Source organism: Hakea prostrata, chromosome 3, assembly GCF_041222555.1.
Source record: "Hakea prostrata isolate BN-2017 chromosome 3, UWA_Hpros_2, whole genome shotgun sequence".
Taxonomy (NCBI): domain Eukaryota; kingdom Viridiplantae; phylum Streptophyta; class Magnoliopsida; order Proteales; family Proteaceae; genus Hakea; species Hakea prostrata.
Genome location: NC_142602.1, coordinates 5,913,582 through 5,929,208, shown reverse-complemented (window position 1 = coordinate 5,929,208; position 15,627 = coordinate 5,913,582). Strand labels below are relative to the sequence as shown.

The window sequence follows — 15,627 nt, the reverse complement described above, 5'->3', positions numbered from 1 at the left end:
AGAGCAAAAAAAAGGTGGGAAAAGAAAAAGATTCTGTTATGTAACACAGATGCATTGCATATAAATAGAAGACAACCAGAGCTGATGATATACCAAGTGATGATACTTCTGGTCCACAAGTCTGGTTTCAGCATCACTACATTTATACGACAGTGCTAGATGTGGTAAGAATGCCATTACTGGCAAGGATAGCAGAAGTTGGGGGACAAAGTTGTATCTGGTAACTCTCCCTTTCATAAACAGAGCTAATTGTTGTTCTTTTGCAGAAATTCTTGCAGGTTATTAACTAAAAGAAATTGCCCGTTTTTAAATTTGTTTTTGTCTCTGATTATTTAATGGTGGTTGAATTGAAAGGTTTGGTAACTGAAAGGGAAGATGGGCTTCAAGAATTTATTGGTTCGACTGTTTGAGAATCAGAAACCAGACTGCTGGAGTGAATATAGTCAAAGCCACATAAACCTTACAGAGTAAGAAGCAATGAAAAATTTGTAAAGGAGATTTAATTGAAATCTATACTTTTCTGTGATACCATCGTATCTATGCGATTAATTCCGGCCGTTTTTGGTTGATCCTAACTGGATTGTAAGCACTTGGTTCCTTCTTGAGTTGCATCGAAGCCCAAACCTGCTTTCAACTCTGAAATATCTGAACCCTAATTTGAATATTAAATAATGATCTTCTGATAAACTCGTTTGTTTAGAGTAACCAATATCTTCTGGCGAACTTAACGACAACAACAAGAGATCCGATCACCTTTACAGGCCTTGTAACAAATTATCAGAAGATATGCTTGACCTTTCACAAACTATAAAAGATGTCAATTTGATTCAACACTTCCATCACAAGATATTGAAGATAGCATACAATGACATTGAATGGTAGTCCATTTGGCTAATGTCTCATTTACTGGAAACCTAGCATTAATTAAACGCCAACAAAACATTTTAAATTTCGGATGAATTTAAATCTTTTTGAAAATTTTTCACAAGGCAAAATAATTATCATGCATGATTGAAAATTGTCTACACATTAAATCTTTGTAAGCAAATATAGTGGAGAAACATCGACTAAAGCATAAATTGCCAAGAATTTCTTTCATTGGATAGGCTGATGCTCTAGATTGTCGAGGAAAGAGAGGGTTGAAGAATATATCCTTAGATATAAAAGATCTGTTCACCACCATGTCAGCAAGCGTGGCTTTCCTTGGTTCTAGATGGGTATTGACTTCCCCAACTCTGTGATCCGTCCTTGAAAGAACCAATGGATCAAACTAAAAAAATGTATTACAACCATTTCCTACCTACATAGTTATCATACATTCGTAAGCTATTCCAAAAACTAGAGCCAACTTTCTTACTTACCTTAGAATAAAAAATAAAAGTTCTGAGAAGGTACTTAGCCTTGTTGCAATTAGGCCAAAAAGGGCACGGCTCATTAAGAAGCCTCCGTCCTTATTTTAAGAGGATGGCAAGGTTTTGGTAGCTTTATTTTCTTGTTTCAGTGATTAGCTGAATTATTAATATTTTGTTGAGCCATGACCAAGGTTTAAAGTATCGATCAGGTGATTTTAAGAGACGTATCGTTCTGAATCGAGTATTGTATCGCTCTGACTAATGCATTTTAGTATAATTCAATGGAGAGACGTATCGAGATGTATCGTATCGGTTGGGTCAAATATGGATACGTATCGCCTAGTATCGTATGATATCGTGAGATACTTTAAACCTTGGCCATGACAATGACATCCTTCAAGAAATTTTGAAACAGCCAATATTCTTTGTTATAAAGTGGACGTTTTCAATTGTTCAGCCAGATAAATGACTCAATGTCAATGACATGAACAATCAAGATAAGTAGAATCAGTGGCTACGTTTGTTGGCAAAGATGGGGTGGAAAAAAAACATGTGGACCCCATATGTAGTGGGGTGAGGGAAAAAGAAAGGAAAGGGTTTTGTGGAAAAGTGATAGTGGTGGGTCTTACTTTTTACTTTCCCATAAAGTCCCACCAAATATGTGGGGTTTTAAAATGACTTGGAGTGAGAAAATTGGGCTGTCACATCGCTAGACAAGTTCTCTCACTTTCCCATCCCAAACAATCTACCATTTTGGGATTTAAGGAAAAAGTAAGAAATCTATAATTTTTTCAACAATTTTTCCACCCCACCTTTATTCCAGCAAATAAACACAACCAATGTGGAATGATGCCATGTCAGAAAAACTGCATTACATGTTTTGACGATATGATTAAAGGAGAAAATAAGAATATATTTTTTTATTTGTCATTTTGTAAAATTTTTCCTCCTCACAAATCCTTAGTGGGCGATGCATTACCATACAAAAGTCAAGGTTGGTTACTAATGGCAATTTTAACTTTTCTTACAACCAACCAACCCCATGAGAGGTTCTTCTCATCTTGAAAACATATGGCTAAAATTCTTCATGGAAAAAAAAACTTTTTTAACTAAATAATATTGTAAAATTTTATTTTTGAATATTCAAATATCACAGCTTTTAATAAATTAGGAACGTAAAGAAGAATTAATCATGTGAGATTCAAATTCAGTGTGAGGGAAGCGAAGTTTTCCTCCTTAACCGTTACATTTGAGCTTTATTGCATTTGTCCATGAAATTAAATAAAACTTTAAAATTCCATGAAAAGAAACTTATATTAAAATAAATAAAGAAGCATTAATACAAGGGGATATAAGTCTCAAGTTTGCTCGCTCAATGCATTATTTTTCTTTTTTCTTTTTTTGGTAAACCAATGCATTATTTTTCGTATTATGCAATATAATAAGTTCCGTGTGACAAAAAACTAGTTCGGTACGTGAAATTTTACAACGAAATAATGTTGTCTTTTCTTGACTAAGCGGTGAGCTTCAAATTGCTTGTTTATTTGCACACAAATTTTTTTTTCCCTTTTATAAAAAAATAATAATAGGTCAGTTGATCAAAACCCTTTTGAATAGCAGTTATGTGCATGAAATGATAGGAGTACCCAAATCAAGAAAACAACATGATATGTTTTGAGGGATATAATAATGGGGGCGCGGGGGAATTACAGAAAAGAAATTATTTTTATGTTTCTTATTATCATTAATTAAATAGCAAAATTTCTCCTTCTCACAAATCCTTCTTTAGTAATGCATTCCTATCCAAAAGTCTTAAGGTTAGTTATTAGTGGCAATTTGAACTTTCCCTAGAACCAACCACATGGGAAGTTCTTTCGGTCCTGAAAACGTAAGGCTGAAGCTTTTCACGGAAAAGAAAATAATCTTCTTAATTAAATAAAATTTAGGATTTAATTTTAAATTTTTAGTAAAATTTTAGGAATGTAAAGAGGAATTAAGATCAACTGGGTTGGTCTAAGTGGTAAGCAACTTGGTTCGCTTAAGCAAGGATTCGGTATCGAATCTCCTATTTAAAAAAATCGAGGTTGGCAAACCAAAAAAAAAAAAAATTAAATGATGTAACATTTGAAAATTATAAGTTTTCTTTTTCTTTTTTTCTCTCCTTTGAATCTAATTTTCTTTAGTGCATTTTTATCAACATTTTGGTTGCTCTAAGTGTATTAAAGTTGAGCATTCACCCAGTGTCCTGTCCTATAAAAAGAAAAATCAAATTCAGCTCAAGTTTACAACTGCAAGGATTATCATATGAAGGTCAAGTCCAATGTACTTATGATCTTTTTTCAATAGTTTCCTCCCTTATTTCTGGAACAAACCGAGTGAGAGCAAAGTATTCTCCCTTAAATGTCATGTTTGAACTTCAAAATGCATTTTTCAATAAAAGTAAGGCTTTAAATTCCATGAGAAGATGATCAAAGGTATAAAAGGGGATGTAAGTTTCATCTTTGGTCTTCAATGAAAACCGACGACCAAACTGTATTCCATTGTGCAATGGTTGGCATTACCATGTAATAATTGTGTGGTAAAAACTAGTTCGATATGATCCTCACCCCAAAATATAAAGCTACCAATTTCAAAAACAAATAATAATAATAATTCGGTATAGGACCTTTGACCAAGGGAAGCACATGATTTCATACCAATCCGAAATTTTCTTTAATGTTTTATTAATATTTCATAGATTGTTTGAGAGTGATATTACATGGGAAACAATTTTTCTCCAAAGAAATGTAGTACTTCAATTAGGATAATTCAGAATACAAATCCATTGACTGAAATTTCCTCTCTTTTCTTTGTTGGTCCTAGAATAACTTTTTCCAATATATAAATTCCAACACCTAGTACCCTTTCAATGCATCAAAACCCAACTCATTCCTAACAAAGGCACTGATTGAATTCAACACTTTCTCTATATCAAATCCACCATGACGCATCTCATTCTGTTGCTTGGACTTCTGATTATAGATTACTTTGGTGTGAGTAAACTAATATTTTCTCATAACTCATTCATTTCAATTTGGTTATTGACATGGTTTTCTTTTATCATTTTAATTGAGTCATTACCCCCCACCCAAACTAAATCATAGGGTTGTCAAGCTGAAAATCCATTCTCACAATATTGGGAAGAGAGTGCCGGTCGTCCACCTATTCCAGAATGGTTGGCTGCAAAAGCTTCTCCATTAAACCCTCATCAGACGGCAATGTTTATGAAGCTTATGGAAAAAAATGAGTTGGCGTCTTACCTACAGGAGTTCTGCGAACAGGCTAACATTGCATGTTCCACAAATGCATTGGTGAAGAATACAATGAATGACACAACCCTGCCACCAATAGCTGAGTGGATTCTTGCCAAAACGTACTACAAGGATCCAAATGAAACACCTTTATCGGTTGCTAGGCAAGGTGGATTGCCATATTTTCGGGAGTCAATGGTGAAAGATGGAGGTTTCATGCCTATCCCAGATCTAAGAGACCCAATGTCGTATAGGTCGTTCTTGCCACGATCTCTAGTTTCAAAAATGCCCTTTTCCTCTTCCCACATTAAGGAATTAAAAAAGCTTTTTGGCTTGGTGGATGAATCAAAGATGGATAAGTATGTTCAAGACACCTTAGGAGTGTGTGAGAAGAGTCATGTTCAAGGCGAGCTAACCACCTGTGCAACTTCTGCTGAGGATCTCATTGAATTTGTTATCGAGAAACTGGGACACCAGGTTCATGCATGGAGTACTGAGAGTGTCAAAGGCTCTTATGAGAATGTCACAATTGGAGTGGTGAAACTCATCCATGGGAACTTATCTGAATCACCAGCCTTATGTCATAGTCAGCCATTCCCATTTCAAGTCTATTATTGTCACATTTTACAAAAAGTAAAAATATATACAGTTGAAGTACATGCTCAAGAAAAAGTGAATCAAGCGATAATGGCATGCCACTATGACACTTCAACATGGAATCCAAACCATCTTGCTTTTGAGTTGTTGGGATTTGGCCCAGGTCTAATTGAAGTCTGTCACTGGATAAACGAAAATGGAGTGGTTTGGACAAAGATACTCTAAGTTGAACATCATTCGAAGATTTACCTATCTTATTTATTTCTCGTTTGTGTTGCATGTTTATTTCTTATGCTATTCGAAACTACATGTTTCTTTCTTATGCTATTTGAAACTCAATAATAACCTATCTTTATCATCTTTCTAGTCTTCTTGTTTTCCATTTCTGGGTGGAAATGTATATCTTGTCTATCATCAATACTTCTTCCCTCATTCTTGTTACTTTCAAAACGTCATTCATTCGGAACCATGTACGTAGTTTAACCTAATGTAATTGGGATAACGTTAGGGTGGCTGTTGCGTGTGCAGTACAATGGACAACGACCACGCTTTTTTTTTTTTTTTTTGGTAAGAAGAGAAAGACTTCATTTAGAAATTAAGAAAAGTACAGACACACAAAGAAAAGAAAATACAATAGATGCATGACAACACAAGGTTTAGATCAAACCAAGGAGCAAAAATTGACCAAACTGTCGTACATGCAATAGACAGGGTCATTCAGACTAAGGGATGGATCAAGTCCAATAAATCCTTAGAACCAAAGCTGTACCAAAGTCAGCAACAGTTAAACCAAAGATACACGCCACAAGGGCGGAGACTTACATGCCACAAGGGCGGAGACAAAACACGCCACAAGGGCGGAGACAAAAAAGGCCATAAAGGCTGACTTTCGGTTGTTGCGTTGGTAGCATGAGAAGGTTTTGCCTTGTCATCCGTAGCCTGAAAAGCTGAAAAGCTCACCGCTGAAGAACTTGTACTTCCAGATCTGGAGTTGTTCCGCGGTATGCACCAAAGGTCGCTGCAACCAGAGATATTAGTATTTTTTTTTTTATTCGAATGAAGTGGGTGATGAAAAGATAGACAACGACTATGGTTGACAAACATACTCGGGTAACTCATATAAGTTCCTAAAATTTGAAAACTACTATAGTTGTAGTTTGAAGCCGTAAGGACTTGTAAATGGCACTAGATAAGAGCCTCAAATGAATGTCGCCCTGATGCGTGATAAAAAATTGTCCAACCGTTGGAGGCCTGCAAAACAAGAATTAGATGTGGGCCGATTTAGCGGTCGGAAAGCCACATCCGAAGGTTAAATCAAGAATGGATCACCACAGAGCTCTGACACTAGTTGCAGAGCTTAATTGAATAACGATAATTGAGGAAAACGATTCAGATACCTCGGTTTTGTGCGACCCATTAGTTATATAAGGTTTACCTCTTATTCTCGTTCGTTGGATTTATTCATGATCCTTCTTGGTAACCGTCCGATTGTAGGATTTTCCCTCTTCTTTTTAAATTAGTTGTAATTTCCATGTATGGCACAATCATGTATTCAAATTTAACAGGAGCACAACCGTTGGGTTCCTTAACACTTACGCTACTTATTGGTTCAACCTTTGAATCTCCTAACCGCGCTTGGACCCGATTTGCTATTATTTTTTCCTTATCATGACCCCTAGCCCCCAGGCCAAGCGATCGGGACAGAATAATCGATTGCTTGGTTTTTCTTTTCTCGATCACAAACTTTTAAAACTGTAGGTTGTAGTCCAAACGTCTTCATGTCTCCCACTTGCATTTATTGCACTCGTCTGCGCAATGGTACGTTCATTGAGCCACATCCACTTTTTATAACCCGTGCTTCCAACGCCACATGGCCTTAGGGAGCAGGTGCCATCATGACGGCCTCTTCTTGAACCGTGAGCATTCTGCAAACGTTGATTCCTAATCAATCTCATTCGTTAAATGCCACTACATGAACTGTCGTTCATCTTCGACGGTTGATCGAAATTAATCTCGTTTGTCCAAAATCTTGTTACATCTATTTGAACACATTCTTTACCTCCAACTTTACTTTGTTATTTTGTGAACTTGTCTGCACTCGAAATAACATGAGGGCATTTTGGTCCCTCAACATTTGAAATTTGAATGTACTTAATGGCGATTAACGGTGTTAGTATGGTAGGACCCACACATAATATATTACACTAAGGGGACCTGACATTAGTTTGTAGTCCACTAAGGGGACCCCCACGTAAACAACTCATATCTTAAGATTTTTAGCCAGTACCAGAGAGGTTAAATTGTCCGACTTATCTTGAATGGTTACAATGTCATTTTGTTTCATAAAAGGTTCTTTGGGAGTATATATATATATATATATATATATATATAGTGCCAAAAGGTATATAATACATTCATACGGTAGGCAGCCAACGGTCCAGATCACCTTCTGGTATGTGCCCTCCCATGCTTTTTCATCGTAAAAATCAAGGAGATCTATTGTAAATGCACTCTATAATTTGTTTTATAATTATTCAATGTGGATTCCACATCATTTTTTGTGGTGAAAAAACATTTGAAATTACTTGGGTCATGGCATTTACTGTCAAGCTGAGATTTTGGACCATCAGATACAAAACTTCGGTCAAAATTGAATCTTGAATATTAAATTTTAATGGTTGAGATCAAAATTTTAACCGAAATTTTAATTTGACGACGAATTTATTAATGTGCAAGACGCAAATGGCATGGTACTCCCTCCCGCGAGGCCCCGACATCGATCTTTTACCTTACTTTTTCCAATTTCGGTTCAAACAGCATATTAATTTACTTTTAGGATTTTTCTAAAAATTATGTATATTTTTAGGGTTTCTAGAGTGGGACGCCTTTTTTTTTTTTGAAAAAAAAAAAGGTAAAGAAAAAAAAAGGGCGTTTAGTGAAGTGTATTATACCGTTTGAAATGACCATTTTAGGGTTCCTACAAAATGACCACAAAAATTAATAATAAATAACATCTTCAAGATCTTCGAGGTAAAGCTGTTCGGACTGCAATGGCTTCGTCATGCTTTGTATGGTCGGTCGGATGTTTCAATCGGTCTCCGATGGTAACCGCAAGCCCAGGTTTCATTCAATAATCTCTCCTCTGGATAGAAAGCTCAAGTAAGCAAACGATGACTGTTCTTGTTCTTCTTGTGTGGTTGATAAAAATTTCGTAGGAAAGAAGCACAGAGGGAATTTTGCGGCAGTTTTAATGAATGCCAACGATAATAGTAACAGTGGAATTAGATCGCACACCAATATCAGAGACATCACAATGCGTACTTCTTCAGCTTCTGGAAATTACGACCAACAGTCAAAGTCGAAGCAGGTGTGGATATGGACCGAAAGCAAGCAAGTCATGACCGCCGCAGTTGAGAGGGGCTGGAACACGTTCGTTTTCTCTTCTTCCAATAGAACGCTCGCGAGCGATTGGTCATGTAGGTTTCGCACTTGGGACTTCAGCGTTTCTTTTTGAAAGGAAAGTAGATAGATCTTCAAATCATTGCAATATCAACTTGAATGGAAATGTGAAACTCCGTTTCTCTACTTATTTAATTTTTTTTGCAAATAATGGAGTTTTCTCATGTTGGATTTCTTAATTCTTATACTATGGCGTGTGCGGCTTATGCAGCAATTGCATTAATATACGCTCTCTTCCTTGAAGACGGAGAGATTTTCGATTGTGAAAACAGGAAAGTAGCTACTTTTTCTGAGATTGCTTCGCCTCAACAATTACAAAAGCTTCAGCCAGTGGATGGACTCGCAGAAAATGTAGTTATTAGTCTGCTGGATTGGCAGGTCGGTTCCTCTCTTCTCTATTATTTTTTATTGCCATCTAGGTTATCTCAAATTTACACTGTTTTGAGATATTTTGGATTAATGGATTTCATGGAGCTTGCTCCTTCCCATTACAATTGTTCAAATGAATTTCGAACCGAGATGGATGCTTTTGATGGTGACATTAGAGCTTGCTGTGTTGCTTCATTCTCTCCTTGTTTTTTGAGGTAACTCCATGCAAACAATTCTTATTGCCTAACATATTACATATCAAGTAGGCATTGCACCAGATCATGGCGAAGTTCCAAATGAAGTGTGGAAGAGCTTAGGAATCTGTGGTTTATGCTAGCTAACCAAGCTGTTTAACAAGGTTATGAGCACAAGGAAAATGTTAGATGAATGGAGAATATGCATTTGGTCCCACTTTAAAACAAAGAAAAAGGTGATATTTAGAGCTGCAGCCTGCAGACTATAGAGGCATAAAACTAATGATTCATAAGATTTAGTCATGGTTAGAGAAATATTGAAGCCTACCTAAGAAAGGAAACAACTATTTTGGCGAACAAATTTTTGGGTTTATTCAAGGAAGAGCCATCCTATTTGTATTTAGGAGATCCATGGAAAGATTAAGAGATGGCAAAAAGATATGCATATGGTCTTTATTGACATAGAAAAAGCCTATAATAGAGTCCATATAGAGTTTAGTGAAGCATATGATAAGGTGTCAAAGTTTATATGTGGACATGGTTAAAGAAATGCATCATGTGAACAATCATGGGGGGTTTAAGGTAGTGAGTTCTCAATTAGAAGTGGGCTTTATCAACTTGTTTGCACTTATCATAGATGACTTGACCAAAGAGCTACAAGATGAGATTCCTTGGTAATATGCCTTTAACCGATGATGTTGTGTTGTTGGATGAGTCAAAAGTAGAGATTTATTGCAAGCTGGAGTTATTGAGGTCAACTTTACAATCAAAAGGCATTAAGCATAAGCATAACAAAGACAAAGTATATGGTGCATAACTTTAGCCACGCTAGGACATATAAGGAGGTGGTGAATGTTGATGAGAGGGAAATTCTGCAAACTGAGTATTTTTGGTATAATGGAATTAAGATAAGATGAAATGGAAAGGCAAGTCTAAAGTGTTCCATGATCAGCATATTCCTTTTAAGATTGCATTATGATGTATGGTGTAGAATGTTGGCCAGTTAAGAAGTGTCATATAGATAAACTTAATGTATCGAGAAATGAGGATGCTAAGGTGGATGAGTCAAAAAATTATAAAGGATAGATTAACAAATAGAGGACAGACCCGGTTTTGAAGGGCTTCCGGCGAGCAAAGTCCTTGTGAGGAGGTAATTTTCCTATGCAGTCTTACCCCAACAATTTTTGCTGAGAGGCTGTTTCGACGCCTTGACCTCAGGCTACAACTGTGATCTGTCGACCATTATATCTGACTTTGGGAATGGCTGCTGTACATGTTAAGCTATGAGAAGGTTGTTTGAGGTGGCATGGCTGTGCTCAATGGAGATCTGCTATAATCTAGTTTGGAGGAGTGATCTTATTCAGATTTAAGGAACTAAGGCCTGAAAGAACCCTAAATGATGAGGAAAGACATACGTAGCTTGAGTTCCATACCTTGGATCACTTTTGATGAAGTTGATTGGAGAGCAAGAATCCATGTAGCTGACCTCATTTGGTTGGCATAAGGCTATGTTGCTATTGTATTATTCAAGTATACTTTTGTTTCCTGTTTCACTTTGTCATTCCCCTTCTTCTAGCTACTCTCAAGTAAAAAGAATTTATAAATGGGCTTTTGAGGTTTAGCTAGTTGATTTCCTTAGATCCTATAACCAGTGTCTCTAAGTACTCTGTTATGGCTTGCAGGTAATACCAGCAGAGAATATTGTTGCAGCATTTCAAGGCAGTCAAAAAACAGTGTTTGCCATCTCAAAGAGTCCCTCTGAAGCCCAAATTTTCTTTGAGGTTGGTCAGGGGTATTTTATAATTTGACTTATCACTTCATATCCAACCAATGTTTAAATTTTGTGATATACTATTTCTTGAGGTTTTTTTTTAACCCCCCCCCCTTTGATACACTTCCTAATCTTTGATCTTTTCAGGCCTTGGAACAAGGTCTTGGTGGAATTGTTTTCAAAGTTGACGAAGTTGGTGCTATTATTGAACTAAAGGTAACTCTGTAATGGTATAGACTGTTGCTTCTTATCAAGCACTGCCTCTCACTGTGCTTAATATTATCAGGACTATTTTGACAGAAGAAATGAAGTGGGGAATCTATTGAGCCTGACTAAGGCCACTGTAACCAAAGTTCAAATTGCTGGAATGGGTGACCGTGTCTGCGTGGATCTCTGTAGCATCATGAGACCCGGTGAAGGACTTCTGGTTGTCCTGCATGTTCCTAGTTTCTCCACTATTTTCATGGGACTTGAACAGTTTCTTTTGACCTCCAATATGTATATCACGTTTCTTACTGAGAAAACCATCATTCATAGGTTGGGTCCTTTGCCAGAGGGCTTTTCCTTGTTCACTCAGAATGCTTGGAGTCAAATTATATTGCTAGCAGGCCTTTCAGAGTCAATGCGGTAAGTGTTGGAGCAACTAAAAGTTAGTATCCAGATGTGGTCTGAGGAAATGAGTTGACATAAATCAGTTCAAATTAATTGTCTAACCAGGTTCATAGGTGTTTCAGTTACTTCTTGTTGATTACCAAGCCTATATGTTTATAGTTTTTGCCATTTGTCTGTTTTATGGGATTCTAATATATGATATGTTTTTCCATACCCTGAGTTTACACTGCTGAGGTTGGGAATTGGACCAAGTTAAGAAGTTCCGTTTTGCAATTGTACAGGGCCCAGTACATGCATATGTTGCTGTTCCTGGAGGGAAAACTTGCTACCTTTCAGAGTTGCAAACAGGTAAAGAGGTCCTTGTAGTCAATCAAAATGGTCTACAAAGGACGGCAGTTGTGGGGCGTGTCAAGATAGAGACAAGACCGCTAATCCTTGTGGAGGCAAAGGTGCCTTAATTATTCGAAGACACTTATTACTTGAAAATGGATGTCCCCAATTTAGGAGCGCTTTGCTTTTTAAGTTCTTCAAGCATTGACAGGATTCCAAGATGGAGATCTATGTTCTACAAAAATTGGGGTTGGGACCCCTGGTGAAGGCTATTTTATGTGGTGGTTGGTCAAGCTATTTCCTTATGCAATTGCACAACTCAATGCCTGTGGGTTCCTCTTGCTATGTGTACTCTCTTATAAATTATTCTAACTTTTTGTCAAAAAAATTATTTACATAAAAGCTACTTATATGGCTAAATATGGTGGAACGGAAGAAATAGCTTTGGTATCAAACCCAAATAGTTGGAAGAAGGCATAAACATAGAATAAACAGGATGTGGCAGGAAGAAACCGGGAAAAAAAATCAGAAGAAAAGAACATCATGCATCAAATTCTGTAGTCATCTACTTGGGATATTAAGATAGAAGTTTAGTAGTTGTCTTTATTTTATAGAAGTTTAGTAGTTGTCTTTATTTAATCTAATCTTATTTACCATATAATTCTATGAAATAAAGGTCTACTAGTTGTATCAGAAATGGAACCTAGATCACGCACTAGGGTTTGATATTTTTGCATCTGGTTCGATGCTATGATAAATAAAAGAGAAAAGGGGCAAACCTCCCATAAATTTGGTGAAGTGTTTGTGGCTATTTCAATGAAGTGACAGGTCTCTTGGTGAAATAGCAGCTTCTGGTGATGAATCCTTGGGATCTTGGGTGGTTGAGATTAAACTAGGTTGTTGTGCAGCCAGGCCATCTCCTCTATTTTATTTGTTTTCTCATCTTTGAATTCTTCCAATTTTTGCAGCAAGCATATCTCCTACTGTAGCCTTCCTTTAAGCATTTCTCACTTTGTTTTTGAATCTCACTTGCTGTATTATTATATGTATTATCCACTAAAGTTTTCTGCAGGTTTTTAACATGTAAACACCCCTACATTTTCTGTTTTTGTTACTTCTTTTTCTGTTCCAGGTTGTAGCTCAGCAACCATTAATCTCTAGGTTGTGTTTGGCTCATCTCTTTCTTTCCTCCATTCTCAACCAATTAGTTGTTGCTTTATACACTGATTCGCAGGTCTTCACCAATAGTTCTCTGTGTTGTCACTAATCTTTCCCAGGGATTCAAGCAATCATTCTTACCACACCCATTAGATCAGCCTCTTTTTTTAATATTTGTTCATTTTATCATTATGATGAAATGGTCAAATAAGGGAAATAGGAACTTTGAGCAGACACTAGTATGATATGAAAAGAGTGGGCTGTTATATTATGAAGTTTGGCATGTTATCGGCACATTGTAAGGAAAACGAACAAGGTTTGATGAGCGCAATAACAATCCAAACCAGGTTTGGACCCCAGATTACATCAAAGCGTCTCAGATGAATCTAGCTAAGCCAACCTTAGCATCACACTAAGGATTAGTTGCATCCCACAACCATATTCAGAGTCTCGCTGAACTAGAAGACGAAAAAATGAGTCCAATTCAGTAGAGAAAACCATGGGGATCTCTTGGCTTTACATGTTTAAATAGAAACTAAAGTAGACTTGCAATATGAAAGAAGTAAAATCAACACAACACACCCGGAAAAAAAAAGAAAGAAAGAAAATCTCGACACTGGAGCTAGATGGTGTGCAACATGAATAAAATTCTAATTTGTTGGGATAAATGTACAACATGATTTTAAAAGTCTTTAAAGTACAAGGAAGAGTTATATTCAAACAGCACTTTATCCATACTTAACAAAAAATAAACAATCATCTAAATTTAAATAACCAAAATGAAAGTGACAACCTGATTCTTCAGGTGAACAGAACCTCAACTCTGGTTCAGTTTTGAAGCATGAAATGGCCTAAAATGAAACTGTAAGTTGTTGCTTGATTCTTGTTCTCTTTCTGCAAAGGTATTTATGTAAGTGCCTCTGATCTGCATCAGTGTGGGTCCGCCACACCAGCCAACCAGTCAAGCTAGCTGCAGTCCACCTGGAAAGAATTTCTCCAGACTTCCTTCTGGCTTAAGTTCATTCCTGCCATGGTGGTGGATTTCTCTACATGATTGCCTTAATAGGGATTACCAGGAATTTCCTTTCTTGGGAATTAATGTGATTCTGATTCTTGATGTTCCAGTTCTTTGTATTACCAAGTCCTTTAGTTTCCCGTTTAATACATTAGAGGGAGTTTCCTCTTAAATTCCTATACACTAAAGCCATTCTGTTTGGCAGCTCAAATTTCTGATTTAGCTCAGCCAACTTATCCAATTTTATGGTTGAGACTTGAGAGTTGAGACCACTGAAAAGTTGTATTTTCATGATGCTTCAAATCCTTTTTTTTTTTTTTTCCTTACCAAAAAAAAAATCCTTTTTCTTATACTGCATGAGTTGCCTTTCATATGAAAGGATCTGCCTTAAATAATTTTAACTGAATTGCACTTGAAGAGAATCAGAAAACAGTCCATTTCAATTTTTTGATGTGAAATAATCAAAGGATAGTGTTACACCGTTTGGTACATCCATTGATGGACAATACAGAATGCTGCTGACATAAACATAAGCTCATGATCATGCTGCATATTTCCATTTTGCTTTCCCGTGCATATCCTTATGCATATGTGCTCAATAGATGTTGTACATCTGATTTTTACAAATATCAGTTTTGAGATGCTTTTTTATTTACAAATTCGTTTTGTACCTCATATATACTTTCCATTTGCAGAAAGATTTGGATTCTGAAACTCTGTACAGTGTCCTCCTACAGAATGCAGAAACTGTTGGAGTAGTCTGTCCAATCCTAGGTAACTGTCACTGCTGAAGTTAGTTTCAACTTTCTGCATCATCCCTATTGCTGTTTGCCCCCCCCCCCCCCCCCCCTCTTTTCAGACTAGCATTCCTTACTCCTTGCACACTGAATTCTCCATTTTCTGCAGGAAATGAATCAAAAAGAACAGCAATTCCTGTGACCTCACTCAACATAGGGGATGAAGTTATTTTAAGACTACAAGGTGGGGCCCGTCATACAGGGATAGAAATCCAGGAATTTATTATGGAGAAATGATCTAGAGAAAATACTGTGCTAGATAAACCCAAAAGAGAACTCCTAGAGCCAAGTTACTGCCAAGTTCTTTAATCTATGCCTAACATTCCAGATATTTGTTGCAGCCCCTTGTGATTTAAAATGCAGGAGAAACATGATTTTCTTCTTTAGGTGAGGGTAGCTTCAACGTGATGACCTTCATTTTCAGCCCTTTTTTTTAGGCTTAAATATGAAGTGGCCTTAATTGTACTAGATGGAAGTAAAAAGAGTACCTCAGTGCTCATCGATTAACCATTATAAATGTAAGACCTAGTATTGGTGTAGAGATCCTCTCCACCCAACCTGCCCAAGCCTCCATTCTCCCTCACTCAGAAAGGCCTGACACAGGCAATGCCCCTTTGTTAGTCCTTGTATGAGTGCGGAAGAATGCAGGCACGGAGAGGTCGAGTGGATGTTCCTGGATCCTC

At 36.9% G+C, this 15,627-nt stretch overlaps 1 protein-coding gene and 1 pseudogene across 3 annotated transcripts; both read left to right on the top strand.

Annotated features, from left to right (window-relative positions):
- The first annotated feature begins 4,609 nt into the window (after positions 1-4,609).
- On the top strand, positions 4,610-5,464 carry LOC149020346 (polygalacturonase-1 non-catalytic subunit beta pseudogene; annotated as a pseudogene).
- A 2,804-nt stretch (positions 5,465-8,268) lies between these two features.
- LOC149020345 (uncharacterized) lies at positions 8,269-15,383 on the top strand. Of its 3 annotated transcripts, none has more exons than XR_016172187.1 (10): positions 8,269-8,359; positions 8,455-8,715; positions 8,910-9,076; positions 10,944-11,042; positions 11,180-11,248; positions 11,319-11,459; positions 11,570-11,659; positions 11,926-11,992; positions 14,843-14,921; positions 15,054-15,141. XR_016172187.1 is itself a non-coding variant. In XM_089148455.1 (10 exons), exons 1-10 carry the CDS (start codon positions 8,290-8,292, stop codon positions 15,179-15,181), a joined length of 1,272 nt encoding a protein of 423 aa, XP_089004581.1. In that variant the 5' UTR covers positions 8,269-8,289; the 3' UTR covers positions 15,182-15,381. The 3 variants fall into 3 exon arrangements, 2 of the variants coding, with proteins under 2 accessions (XP_089004581.1, XP_089004580.1); XM_089148455.1 differs by having other exon boundaries at positions 11,926-12,093; positions 15,054-15,381; XM_089148454.1 differs by having other exon boundaries at positions 11,319-11,659; positions 15,054-15,383.
- Positions 15,384-15,627: the final 244 nt, after the last annotated feature.